Raw genomic sequence first — 14,322 nt, 5'->3', positions numbered from 1 at the left:
GAAAATAAGGGACAGGCTACAACTTGTTTTGTTGTACAAGCTTGCTGAATCTTCATAAAGCTGAATACATGAGAAAAATGCTAATTTCCAGTTAGACTGAACTGCTGAAAAAATTACCTGTGCTTTAAGGTAGAAAACAGCCCAAAATCAGATCATGCAAACAAGAAATACAATGATTGTGCCAAGAGAAGACAGATGAAAATTAGCTATTAAAAACCAAATGTGATTGTTGGGCAACAGAGGAAGATTGACATATGCAGTCCAGCAATTGCATTTCCATTTCTGTAATGGATAATTACATGTTAGGCTCTAAAGGAGTTTTCTTTATAAAGCAATCTCTTTATTATCCATTATGTATGCCTTCTAAGGCATACAAGAAAAAAAATCTCTCTCTTTTTTTTTTTTTTTTTTTTTTTGCAAAGACTCAGCACTTACCTCTATATAAATATCCTGGAGTTAAAATACTGCTCCACACAGTGGAGCCCTTAACAGTTTTTATTTCAGTCAGTCAAAATTTACTACAATGTCTATAAAAACTGCATTGCTTTAAATAACAGTCATATGTGTTGAGATTTCACCTGGAATGCTGAAGGCTGAAAACAAACTAGTAACTCTGAAGATACAATCAAATTTTTGGTAGCCTTTTTTCAGATTCCACCAAATTTTTGGTAGCCTTTTTCCATTTTCATATACATTTCTTCTTCCTGAAGTAGAACTGCCAGGAACAGAACCTCACTGGACATGTATTTGCTTGTCAGGAAGAGTACTTAGAGTACATGAAATTCTAGGGGAAGTCCTGGCTTAACTTCTTCTGTAGATGATAGTAAATCAGAGCTGCTGGGTGTCTTCTGCTCCTGAGACCACCCTCATCTACAGTCTTCCCAGGATCCAGATTGGCTCTATTAACTTGTTTAACTCAAAGGCCTGCCTTTGAATACCCTTAAAGAAAATAGTTAAGGGGTTGCAATCAGATTGAAACCTTAAAAAGGAGGAAGTTTTCCAAAGAGTTTCCATGTGTTTGCCTGTTTTATGCAAAAAGCACATCCCATCCTGTTATTGTGCACAACAAGTTGTTGGGAAACCACAATGTCAGAATTTGCTGATACAAATTCTTTTGGGGACAAACTTACCATTATTTACTTCTGCCATAAAAAAATGCTTCCTGTGAGAAATAATTGACTATTGCAGCTTGTGTAGTCCCACTGGCCCAGATGATCTACTAAAGACTCCAAAAAGCCAACATGTGAACTGCATACATTTCTACACTAGAAAAGCACAGGCAGTTATAAATTCCTCTCCAATTCTGCTTTGGAGAACAGTTCCAAGCTGGCCAAGTAAAAATAATTAATCCCATTGTAAATACTTACAACTAAAACCAATGCTGCTGCTGTTATAAAATATTGTCCAAATTTATAACTGGTGAAGGTCTAATCCAGAGATGAAAGTAAAAGATACTTGCTGGCCAGGTGTAGTCAGCCAGAGCTGACTCTGTACTGCAGTGCTGGTGCTGGACAGCAGCAGGAATTGTGAGGAATGGAAAGCAGAGACCTCATGGCCTGAATTACCTTGGCAGTTTCCACATCTGGTTTGCTACATCAGCACCATGCTTTCCTGGTATTACCTCACTGCTGCTTTGTACTGATGGAAAAGGACACATAGCACATTTTAAACACAGAACATGATTACAAATAGTTACAATAATTCAGAATCAGAGAAGTTAGAAAATATCCTATGCTGAACTAGCTACACAAAAAGGATAAATCGGAGATTGCATAGTCAAGCAAAGCACAGTCTGAATTCAGATGGCACCTCAGTAAAGAAGGCATTATAACATAAAACTGGATAGTAGCAGATTATAGCAAGAAGGATAATATCCCTTCAGTTCACAATGGAGTGGGAACTAGTATGATATGATCTAGTATGATATTAGAAAATCTATACTGTCTATAGCATGTTTCCTATGCCAGACAAATGGAAGGCAGCAAATGTAGCACCAATTCCTAAGCCAAGCCTGGAGAATTAGAAAGACTAGCATATCTGAGCTCTGTACACCATTGCCAGCGACAGGCTCCCAGCCAAGAGGATTCTTCACAGTGACACAAATACTAGTTTTGAGTATAATTCTTTCTCTCATTGAAAGCCCAATTGAATTCAAATTCTCTCCTTCCTAATACTTGCTTGGCATGGCTTGAAAGTTATGCTTTTTTCCAGCTGAGTCTGATAAGCAGACTGTGAAAAGGAAACCTGTTCTGCCTATGCACTCCATCACCAGTGTGTGTTTTACAGACAGTAGCTCCCAGATGACAAACTGTGGGCTATAGTCCTGTTACCAAGCACTTATTGCCAAATTCCTGGCAATCACTGCCCAAAATAAATGTCAGAGGTAAACACAAGTTTATACGGCCATGAAAACAAAAGACCATTACTTCTCTAAGGTGTTCAGTGATCATATTCATGAGACTGTGGCTGCAAATCCACAGCATTTGAGGTCATCTCAGAATAAAAGTAATTAAACCCTGTATTAGAAAAGGATTTGTGCTTGAACCACATCTGCTGTTGCAAAAGGCTGTAGCCAATGTGAATTGAATTGAGGACTGTTGGATTTGAAAACTGGTAAGTCATGTTCCACAAGTGTTATTTAAACTGGGCAGCCAGTACAGATGTGATGTAAGGTGAAGTCCATCAAGATTTATATTACAGAGCTAGGATTTCAAAGGAAAGCATGGGAAGAACATCAATCCCCACAGATCTAACAAAAAACCTGTATAAAGCAGCAGATAATAAAACACAAAGGAGGCTCAGAGGAGACTGGCATTTACAAAGGCATATCTCCTCTCCAAGTTAGTTGCTCTGAGCAGTAAGTATACAAAGCTATTACACAAAATGCAACTGTTTGGGATGGATTATGGATGTCATTATCTATATTCTTAATGTCTTTGCCACACTAAAGAGACAGCCATAGGATAATGGATAGGTACTGGACAGTAATTTAGTAAGCTGTGTCCCTAAAGCCATCTGCTTGTTATACCCTGGGAGATCTCTAGCTGAATCTCAATTACAACTTCAGATGCTTGAGGAATAAAAACTTTTCACTTGCTTACTTATACCTTCCACTTGCTGCGAAACAACCTTCCATCTTCTTTAAAGAAATTGTCAGGACACAAATTCACTGCAGGTATAGAGCATAACCTTGGGATTAGCTGCAGTACAATGCCATAAGAAAGAATTTCTTCACTGAAAGGATTGTCAAGGATTGGAACAGGATGCCCAGGGAAATGGTGGAGTCATCATCCTGGGAAGTGTTCAAAAAACTACTGGATGAGGCATTTAGTAGTATGGTTTAGTTGATACGGTGGTATTCAGCCAAAGATTGGACTCAACAATCTTGGAAGTCTTCTCCAACCTTAATGATTCTATGACTCTATAAAATCAGCTAAACCATTATCATCCTGATATCCCTCAATGTTTTAGGATCTTTCAGCATCTGAAAGCTGTCCCAAGAAAGATGGCATCTAGAAGTTGGAAAGTTCATGAAGTGATCTTAGTAGTAATTATTACAGTAATACTAACACAGAGAATTCCTTTTGCCCTTCACCAGGAAACTGTTCCCTGCTTCCATCTGAGTCACACTACCAGGACACTGGTGAAGGATGCTTGGAGATATGGAACACTCAAATGATCAGACACATCATAAAATGGAGGTATTTCCTAAACTTACATTACAACATATGTTGCAAGTTAGAAAATAAGTTAATATAATAAAACAAATTAATTCTTCATGAAATGAACGATCAATTAATAAAAATAAATAGTGTAAATAAAATATTAGTCCTCTTTAGGGTCAAGATGGATGCTGTTTGACACCTGAGAGTGTGTGCTGTAAATGTCTGCTCCCTCTTGGTTCCTACTGGGAATATTACCTACTTCCTGGTTAGGGAATCTTCCCCAGAGAGAACTTGCACAGTGTGCAGAAATACCAAAGCATACACTTTCATTTCTGGGGCATATTGCACACACTTTCCTTAACCTCAAAGCAAGACGTCACAGGACTGAAAAAGAGATATACTGCTTCCATGAGCACAAGGACTCAATAACAGTGATCTGTCCTTAAAAGTATGGCATTACAAAACACAGCTGCAGATGAGATTGATTCACTACCTGTTGAATTGTGCCATTCACTAGGAGGGCTCCTCACAGCCATGTCTGCTGCTGAAAAATATATGAGTCCAAAGCAGGTCAGGTGGTGGACTCGAGAGAGGTAATCATTCCCTTCAGTGATTATTTGAGAAAAGGCCTGGAAGTGACAAACTATCTGATGGATGAGGGGGGATGCTTTTCACCTTTTATCTTCCCAGCAAGGGCACTGCTCAAGGACTTGAATTACTTGCCAATTACAGCTCACTTTCAAGAAACAGGCTGAGGTCAAGACTCTAAACAGCTTCAACTGGGCTCAAATAACCATGCACTTAGTTACTGAGACCATCATATTTTAAACAATGGAAAACACTTACTACCAAGATAACTAAAGAGTTTCATTATTGTTCTTCAATTATAATAGAAAATCTCTCCATTCACAAGAAAAAAAAAAAAAAAGACATTTCCTTTAATATCATTATCCAAATAGTGATATTAACAGTGTTGAATATGGTACTTGGAACTTAAATCCTACACCTTCTTATTCTATGCAATCACATAAAAAAGAGATGTCTGAAAGTGTTAGTGAATATAGAAAATATACCAACATTGAATTTGGTACTTTACCACATCAATAAATACTCACTACAGAGATTAAGAAAAATAAAAATCTGTGAATGAAAAGTTTCACTTTATCATTTTTCCTGACTGCAAAATCTCTCTTTACAAACTAAGAGTTGTGATACTGCAGGTTTATAACCAGAAGGAAAACACCCAGATTACTGGATCTTTAAGAACAAACAAACAAAAAAACCAAACCAAAACAAAAACCAAACCCCCCTCCAAAAAAAAAAAAAAAAAAAAGATAAAAATGGGAGGAAGTGGGATCTTCCAAAGATGAAAAAACAGTGTACATCTTTATATTCACCTATATTCATAAAGGCAAGCAACTACAGATAATTGTTTTCTAAATGGTAGTTGGATAACTCCAAACCAAATGCAACAGTTCTGAAGCAGCCCTCTTAATCCAACAGGTTATTTATTTTTTTATAGTAGGCAAATTTAAGATTAATAAAACCACAGGAGAGGGTTCACTTGTATTAATCCATATCAGACCTCACAGCAGAAGGCCACATCTTTACCCTGGTTATTTCAAATGTAAAAAAAAAACAAAAAACCAAAACCAAAACCAAAACAAAAAAGAAACAAACAAAAAAAACAACCAAAACAAAACAAAAAACCACCAGAAAACACCAAAATCAAAACAAAAAAGTGCAAATAATTTCACCCATATCTTTATTTCTGTGTAGAATCATTGATGTGAATATCTTTATTTTGCAAAAAGTATAAGATGACATAATTATTGCTCAGCTGTATTAAGGGTAAGATATCAAATAGGGGCAAGGCAGGGATATTGTTTTACTTCTGATATATCAGAGATCTATTTTGAGTCCTCTGCCCAGTCTGAATATCAATTCCCCAAGAAAATTATTAAAAATTCAAAAAGACTTAGAAAGAGTCACAAAACTTATTCTAAATCTAGAAAATGAATGGTACAAGTGCTAAAGTAGCTTTGCTTAGTTTCTGAAAGAAAAAAGTGAAGTTCCTAAACACAGCTTAAGTTAATCTACAAAGGATATTGTGATTAATCTTTAGCTTGGGTTTTTACTGTGAGATTTACCTTCTAAATAGGAATGCTTTGAGTCTAACAATTTTTGGCTTAGTCCAAAAATTCCAGCAATCAGGAAGTGAGTTTATTATAATAATCCTGTAAGATAAGGTTAAGGAAGCAAAGAGAAACATTAGTAGCATTAAAAGTATAACTTTTAACAAATTATGACCATTTTTGCAATAATGACTCAAAGGTGAGCCACATTCTCACTGAGTGGGTCAGAAATCAAGTTGATGGAGAATACTTTCCTGTCTTAATGACTTCTTCTTCATTATTGCTGAACTATTAAATCAATTTTTATAGTGAGCAAGTGAACTACATTTTGTCATTTCTCAATTGTCAACTCGCAAAACAACAATTTCAGCATCCCATTCTGCCTTCCATTATACCCTCTTACTCCTGAGAATAATTACTCTTGTTCTGGTAACCTGATTCATCTCAGACTACTCATCTAGCCATAAAATTGGCCAGAATGTGAACTCTGAACTCTTTGCTGAGTAAGGGACAAACTAATGCAAATTAGATTGAGGTTGAATAAATATACCTAATGAACATAGTAACTTTTGTCTGAATGTATTACAAAATTAGAACAATCTAGCTGTGCATAATTCCTTTTACCATCAGCTGCAGGTTACAAGTGAAGTAAGGCAGACGTCTAATGGACCTCTTATCCCTGGGATCTTATCAGGTGTTCACTGCCAAACTTGATATTTTAAGGTAAGGTAATCTCACTTTCTTACAAACATAAATTTAAATCTCAGACTTCAAAGGAGGTAACTCAGATGGCATATTAATATAATTTCAAAATTTAACATGTATGTCCTCAGGCTAAATAAAATTTGACTCGCTATGGAAAAAAAAAAGTTCTTTCTAATGAAAAAATAGTCAAGGACTTTACTGAGATGATACAATACTTTCCAAGAGGACAGATTACATTCTCCTATAGTGAAGAATATGGTCTTATTCTCCAAGGGGTATAATTCTCACTGCACTTGAATATTATGATTATCTGCAGAAATTTTGGCTTTCCAGAAATATCAGGTTCACTAAACAAGATAAATCTCTGTCTGCTTTTTAGGTGCAGCTGTTAAGAATGTCACCATCTGAGAAACTTATGCAGGCAGCATCTTGGTTCTGTTGTTATTCAAAGTTCTTCAGACACAGGCAAGAAGTGGCTGTATATAGATAACTTTTTTCCCACCAGCAGAAACTGTCTTTTCTGGTTATCTGGAGACAGCCCATCACTTTGTAGAGACACTGCTAGAAAAAAATGCAGAGAGCTCCTAGTACCAAAAGAATAGATCAAATTGTGGATGTACAAAAGTCTGCTCTGATGCACCTACAGCAGCTGGTGAGCGTTACTGACAAAATATCGTAATGCTTATGACCAATAAAGGATTTGTCCTCAATGCTCACAGCAACTCACTTCTCTGGGAACTCTTCTTGTTTTCTCTTTCCGATGTTTGGTTTATTTTCTGTATTAGAATTTGGTTTTAGTAATGAGGGTTAAACTAATAATCACATTTCTTCTGTGTAAAATTAGATTGTATTCCCTACAATAACTGATATGACCACTGATAAATATTTGATTAATAAACATGTATTTATCTGATCTCCTATCTTTTTTCTTTCATTATCTCAAATCATCAGCAATAAGAAAATAGCTCTTGTAGTGCACTTTGGATGATTGAAATTTTGTCTGTTTACAGAAGAACATTTTTTTGATTATTGATCCAATAAAGAAAACGTGCTTAGAGAACCACATACCTCTAGAGATACCTCTGGGAAAAATAACTGCAGAAAGGAAAAAGCAGAGTGGTTGTGTCAGATTAGATCATCTGCCTCATTAGATCTAAGCAGCATTCAGTCTGGCTGAACTGAACTTTTTATCAGGTGCTGAACTATTAATCACCAGAGAAATAGGTCAGATGACTAAAGGAAGAACTCTCCTATAAAAATAATAAACAAAATAACAATGACTAAACACAAGGACTTCTCTAAACCTTAAGAAGATGTACAATTATTTGTATGCTAAAAAGACTGACATTCGAAACCTGAGGAATATTTTGAGTGAAGATTACTGAAGGAAAAACCAGCCAAATCACATAATCAAAATTAGGAATTCTGTAAGAAGGTACATTCAATGATCAAAACGTTGCAACCCTGTGATAAAGAGAGAAGCTTTAGGTAAAAACTCACTTTTCTTCTGTGGTATAGTATCTACATTACTTATAAATGTGAGAGTATGAGCAAACATATTGAAAAAATGGAAATAACCAAATGAATTTATGCATTTAAAACTCCCGTAGGAAATGAATAATTTTTTTAAACGTTAATTATAAAATACTAAATTTGCAGAAAAGCATTGTATTGATAACTCAGAGTGTAGGACTCCATCCATCTATTTCCTTGGCATCCTTTCAGTGACATTATTTATCTGCTTCGGTCTCTGTAGATGCATAGCACTGGACACACACATTATTGCTGAGTGACAGCCAGCGTGGAGAATAGACACTCTTCAGCAGACACTGACCTGGGAACACCAGGTTTTTCAGCAACAATGGACCAGAAACCTTCAGGAGATGACTCAGAGATGACAGACTGCTTGAAGGAGGCTTTGAACAGCTGAAGGCACCTATTACAAATTGTCATGGCTAGCAAGTTGCTTTTCTTAACTATTTATTGTTTTCTAAGACTGTATGCATAAATTGCAGCTTCTAGTATGAAAAATGGGAAGAGCTTTTCTCTTATTCATGCTGCCCAGCAGTGGCTTGATGACCAGTCATGCAGGATGCACAACCTGGTCAGATGCTCACCTGCACATAATTCCAAGCAAACTACAGTACATGCTGCTGTCTACAAATGACTTGCTAGTGCTCTCTGAGCTACACATTTAATAAAGAAAAAATTCACTGGAGTTCTGTGTTAAAGATTTCTATCTACTGCTCACTCATCCCCATGTGAGGAGTTGTTCCAACAACTGTTTTGATTCAGTTTATCTTGCAATTTATGAAGACTTAATTGAACAGATTACTTCTAAGAAATGCCTGAAATTATTAATATTAAAATTTCATATAATATTTTTGTCTTTTGCCCACTGTCAGTTCTGCCTAATCATTTCACATTGGTCCATGTTTGTTTCCATACTTCACAATTCTGTGCATAACTCTCTTTGACATCTAGACCAATTTAAAAGAAAAATGGCATAAAAGCCCCTATATTAATTACACGCTATTTGTTGGATGTAATGCTAGTCATTATGAATCTTCTGAAATGAATATCAAGGAAAATCTTGACAGAGCACTGCAACAAGCTGCTCAGAGAGTTCATGAAGTCTCCTTCCATGGAAGTGGTCAAAGCCTGCCTGGACGTGACCCCATGCAACTTGCTCCATGTGAACCTGCTTCAGCAGGGGCTTGGACTAGATGATCTCCAGAGGCCCCTTCCAACCCAACCATTCTGTGATTCTGAGGTGTTACTCCTTTTCCATCCATGAAGAACACTGTGAGCAAGGACATCACTGTGGAAATGCTCACATTCCTAGCAGATCATAGCCTAGATGGCAAAACCACTCCAGAGGCTGCTGCAGTTTCAGAGCAACCACAAGTAACTCCCACTTCATTTCCATACACAGTCCTTGTCAAAAATGGTTATAAATATCACAAGCAACTACCTATGTGTCTGTGGTTTTGCTCTTTTTTCCAGCTGATGAATGGGAAGTTGTTAACAGCCAAGATTGCCAAAATGGGATTAGAAGCTGCTTTGATATTTCAGAGGAATCAAGTGTTTCAGTAATTTAGCTCTATTTCTGTTGCAGCAATTTTAGCTGCAAAGTTCTACTGCTGCCACTCTCAGGACTCCTAAACAAGGATTTTAGATAGATACCAATAACAGAGATATGGAACCCACATTTTACAGCAATATATATGGCTACTTCCATGCCATTCTTTTCTATTAGATGTTCTACCTGCAGTTAGACATTTCCTAAAAAGCAAAGTGTTTCTATTTAAATATTTTTGATCAGTCATCTAATTCTGCTTTCTTCTCTGAACCTTATTCCTAATGGTGTAGGTTTCAATGCATACCTTGATGAAGAGGGGTCTATTTTTCTGTTTATTTAATTAATAAGTGATTTAGGTTTTGAAAAGCAATCCAGGTTTTCCAAGAAATTTTAGGACAAAGCCATTTTAAATTAGGAATGGGCTGACTTCATGATGCCTCAACCTCTCTTTCCCTAACACTTTACCCAGACAAACTGACATAGAAGGAAGATACTCACAAAGAAAACCTCTTCCATTTCTTCTTCAAGTTCATAAGATCCTTACACATGAAGATCACAAAGTACCTCTGAGAAAAGTACTAAAAGTATATTGAAATCCCATAAGTCAATATCCTGACTATGGCATAATCTCAAGATGGTAACCTCTTGTACATATAGCTACTCAGTTCTTGTATCTCACTCTACTTATGAACGACTTTAGGAAAAACTTGCCTTACAAGAAGAAATAATTTTAAATTGATATTAAGTAATATCTATGAAAAATATTTCCTAATTAGGTATAAACACATTACTCCTTACACCTAATAAATTACTGTTTAAAAAAACCCAGTAGAGTTTATCAAGAAGGACATAACCTAATTCATGAAGAGTTAATCATTTAACCTAGAGACAAAGCCTGTGCAATCCACAGCCCATGAAAGTGAATAAATGTATTCTGCTACTCCTCACTTCAGGAGCTGTCATACAATATTCAAAACAACTATTTGAAAATACTTCTATAACAACAGTAAAACCACTCAGCAGTTAAAGGCAACTGGGCAAAACCACAGAAAGCATACTGCAATCTAAGTGAGTGCAATGCATCATAAAATAATATTTAACTGAGAGATAAAGTCTCTGGAACTCACAACCTACTAAAGTGTATAAATCCTTTCTGCTACTTATCACTTTTAGAGCTGCCATACAATATTAAAAACATTTGAAAATACTTCTACAACAGCAGAATCACTCAGCAGTTGAAGGCAATTGGACAAAACCACAGAAAGCACACTGTTATCTGAGTGACTGCAGCAGAAACATAAGGGAGTATATAAAATATTTACTCTGAATAAATATTATTTTCAAAAAGACAAAAAACATTGCATACTATTATTATGATAAACATAATTTGCATTGAGGAGTCTGAAGGAAGCAGACTATTTCTTACACTAGTTATTATGACACTAAACAGAGTGTCTTGATTTACATCACTGCACCTGATCCTTCTAAATTCGCAAATTTCACAAAGTTCAGAATCATGACAATCCAGTGTAATGCAAGTTATCTTCAGGCTTTTGTTTACCATGATAGGGCCACAATAGGACTCTGAAACCTCAGTCTCTACCAAACCTTCAGAATGAGTTTTAGCATCCTGTATTGGGTGCACTGTGTTACAGATTATTACTGACTCTGAACTCCAGGTATGTATAGGATGTGTTTCCTATACTGCAAACTACTAAATTGTGGGGAAAAAAATAAAGGTTTTGTTGGGACATATTAACCTCTGTGAAAAAGAAGGGATATAACCTATCCAAGCTCAGAAAACTACAAATGTCCTTATAAAACCCAACATTTTCAGAAAGCTGAGACCAACTTCCTCACTGATTTCCAGAAAAGCACATGGATAGTCTGACTATACTTGTTTTTTTAGCATTCTATTTAAAAACTTGTCTAACATTTAAACAATCTTACAGTGCATATACTTTCCCTTCAAGAGTGGAAATTAATACTTATTAACATATTGATAAGTTTTTCAATTCTCTAGAAAAAGTGTAAAAATCTTCCTTTTTTCCTATTTTAATCAGTTCAAATCTTTAAATCTCAAGTTTAAGGAAAAAACTGGGCAAGAAATCTGCACTGCTCCTGAACTAAGAGGAAAAAAAAGTTCTTCAGTCTGTGAAATTTAGCTAACACTCATTAACACACACCATTCTTTATATCTGTTACTTGATTCTCCTGTAACATGCCTTCTGTGTCATTCACAGAAGTAGAACAGCACAGAGGAATGGGGCATATACGTCTTCCAGTGGTTTCCTCTAGCTGGCATGCTGGAAACCTGTCCTGCACTAGGTAGGAAGAAACTTTCAGGCTCTGTTCACACACAGACTCCCAGACTTCTGGCCAGTGAGGCAGGAAAAACAGGAATTTTTCTTACAGAAATAATACAACCACCTTTAGACATCTTCACTACATTCTGAATTGCCTTTGCATTCTCAGCTTCTCCAGCCACAGCAACAAGTAGAGACAACAATCAAATTATGTATTTTACGAGGGAACCCAAACAGATGTGACAATCAGACTCGACAGAGCCCACCCAAGCATGCCAAACAGCCTAAAATGTAAATATAGATCTCTTCCCCCCTCCCCTTCCTCCCTTCCCAGCCTTTGCAGCCTCTAATGCTGGAAATAACTTTTATGATAACATTTATCATGTTAATTGGTGTTTCTCTTTAAAACTAAGCACAGATCATAAAGAAAATCAAAAGTTCATACATTTAAGGGAATCTCTATCCTGTTATTTAAACTGGATATAATGTACTCAAACACAAACATAAAATCCTTATAAAAACGCACTTGATCTCTGCAAGGCTTTAAGATTCTGTAACAAGATTCTAGCAAGTCCATGCAAGACAGCAACACAGACAGAGAACCAGCTGTAACTTCCTTATTAAAAATCACTTGAAAGGAAGACTGTGTTTCTTGAAAATGTTACATAAACAGGACTACTTTAGACGTTTTCATGGGGGAAAATTTTGCTTAACCATAATTTTTGTTATGAAACCATAATTAGTCAACAAAGTTTTCTTTTTCACAGGTGTAAGTATGTACACTGTATTCAAATGCCAGCCTACAGGAAGATTTGAGAATACAATATTCTTTCAACAGTTGAGAAACAGACCACTTCAGACTGTAAACTAATAAAACACTAGGATGTAATGATTGTCATTACATTACCGACCATGCTGAAAGCAGTGGTTTTTTTAGTCAAACTCTTTACATGGTATGAAGAGCTCTTAGAAATAAGGTAAAAATAATAAAAAAATAATAAATATTCTACTATTCTACACGTAAAAAGCACATGTAAAATAGTCTTCTTGGTTTTAACTTTTACTGTTTTATAAAGAAACAATATTGCTAATAGAGGAGGGGATCGTCTAAGAAAAACAAAGCATCAAACAATAAAATTTGCACATGATTGCCCTTAGTGAATGTTCAAGTTGCTTAGTTTGAATGTGAAGATTGTAGTTCTTCCTTAAGCACAGTTAAAAATGTTAACAGTAAATTAAACATTCAACAGGTTTTTAAATACTATAAAAGATGTATCTTGATCTTATAACAATTCTAGTAGAGAATGCATTAGAAAACAATTTTGATTTTACAAGACAGTTTGAAGGCAATATGATTGCCTGTAATCATACTAAAATCTGCTTTATCCTCCTCTACTTTAAATGCACAGATTTAAAACAGGAGTAAGAGATTCAGACTTTAACCTCTAAGTTTATCCTGGCAGTTTCCCGGGCACCAGTTTATTTCTCCTACAAAATAAAACCACCGCAACCAACATCCACAACAGACAGCCACTGATGTGCACGTCGCTCTCGGGGTGATTCGGGTAGTGCCTTACATCAGTTCACAGGTGCTCCTGCTTCGCTGCAAGAGAATAACCAGAACAGAAAAATGACGAGCCACCGAAAAGCACTCCCTTACCTTCTAAACCTGCTTCAATCAGCCCAAACTGTTCCAACACTTTTACAAAAAGCACAATCACGATCAACACCGCTATCATTTCAAGCCCTTCCAAGTTCATGGTGAGTTAGGTCATGGTCTGACCACCGCCACCGAGGGAAGTGTTCTTCTGCCTGGCTTTCTTTGCAAACCATTAAACTAGGCGCGGAAGGCTCCTGCGAGGGAAGGGGGCGAGTGGGAGGGGAGCGGCAGGGAGCACATCCCGGCTACCCCAGCGGAGGCCCGGAGAGGCGGGCGGCTCAGCTCCGGCCTGCCGGCACGGCCCGGCTCGGCACGGCCATGCGGGCAGCGGGAGCCGGCCGGCGGGACACACCCGGGATCGCCGGGAAGGAGCCCCGCGAGAGGCCGGCGCTGCCCGGCGGGGGGAGCCGCTCCCGGGCTGGCGGCGGAGCCAGCGGCGGGCGCGGAGACGTTGCCGCGGCAACGCGGGGAGCGGGGCGCGCCAGGCACGGACACGGACACGGACACGGACACGGAATCGGACACGGGCACAGCCCCGGACACAGGCACAGCCCTGGGCACGGGCACAGCCCCGCGGAGCTGCCCCGGCGCTGGAGCGCGCTCGGGGTGCCACCGCTGTCCCTGGAAGGGGCGGGACAGGCAGCCGGGGCACGAGTCCCATCGCCGCTCCCAGCTGTGGCTGGCGCCAGCCGGAGGATGTGTCAGTGGGGCGCTTGCCAAGTTCCCCGTTAGTTCCTCCGGCTAAAATAGCGGCGTCGGTACGATGACA

General features: G+C 37.8%; 1 protein-coding gene across 1 annotated transcript in view; it reads right to left on the bottom strand.

Annotated features, from left to right (window-relative positions):
• KCNIP4 (potassium voltage-gated channel interacting protein 4) overlaps window positions 1-13,785 on the bottom strand; it is a 178,119-nt gene extending 164,334 nt beyond the window's left edge. The window contains exon 1 of the mRNA XM_009099789.4: window positions 13,554-13,785. Coding sequence (XP_009098037.1) covers window positions 13,554-13,653 — 100 coding nt within the window. The 5' untranslated portion in view covers window positions 13,654-13,785. The remainder of the gene's footprint in view (window positions 1-13,553) is intronic.
• Between the last annotated feature and the right edge of the window lie 537 nt (window positions 13,786-14,322).

This window comes from Serinus canaria, chromosome 4 (genome assembly GCF_022539315.1).
Source record: "Serinus canaria isolate serCan28SL12 chromosome 4, serCan2020, whole genome shotgun sequence".
Lineage (NCBI taxonomy): Eukaryota > Metazoa > Chordata > Aves > Passeriformes > Fringillidae > Serinus > Serinus canaria.
This window is presented reverse-complemented; position numbering and strand designations above follow the sequence as displayed.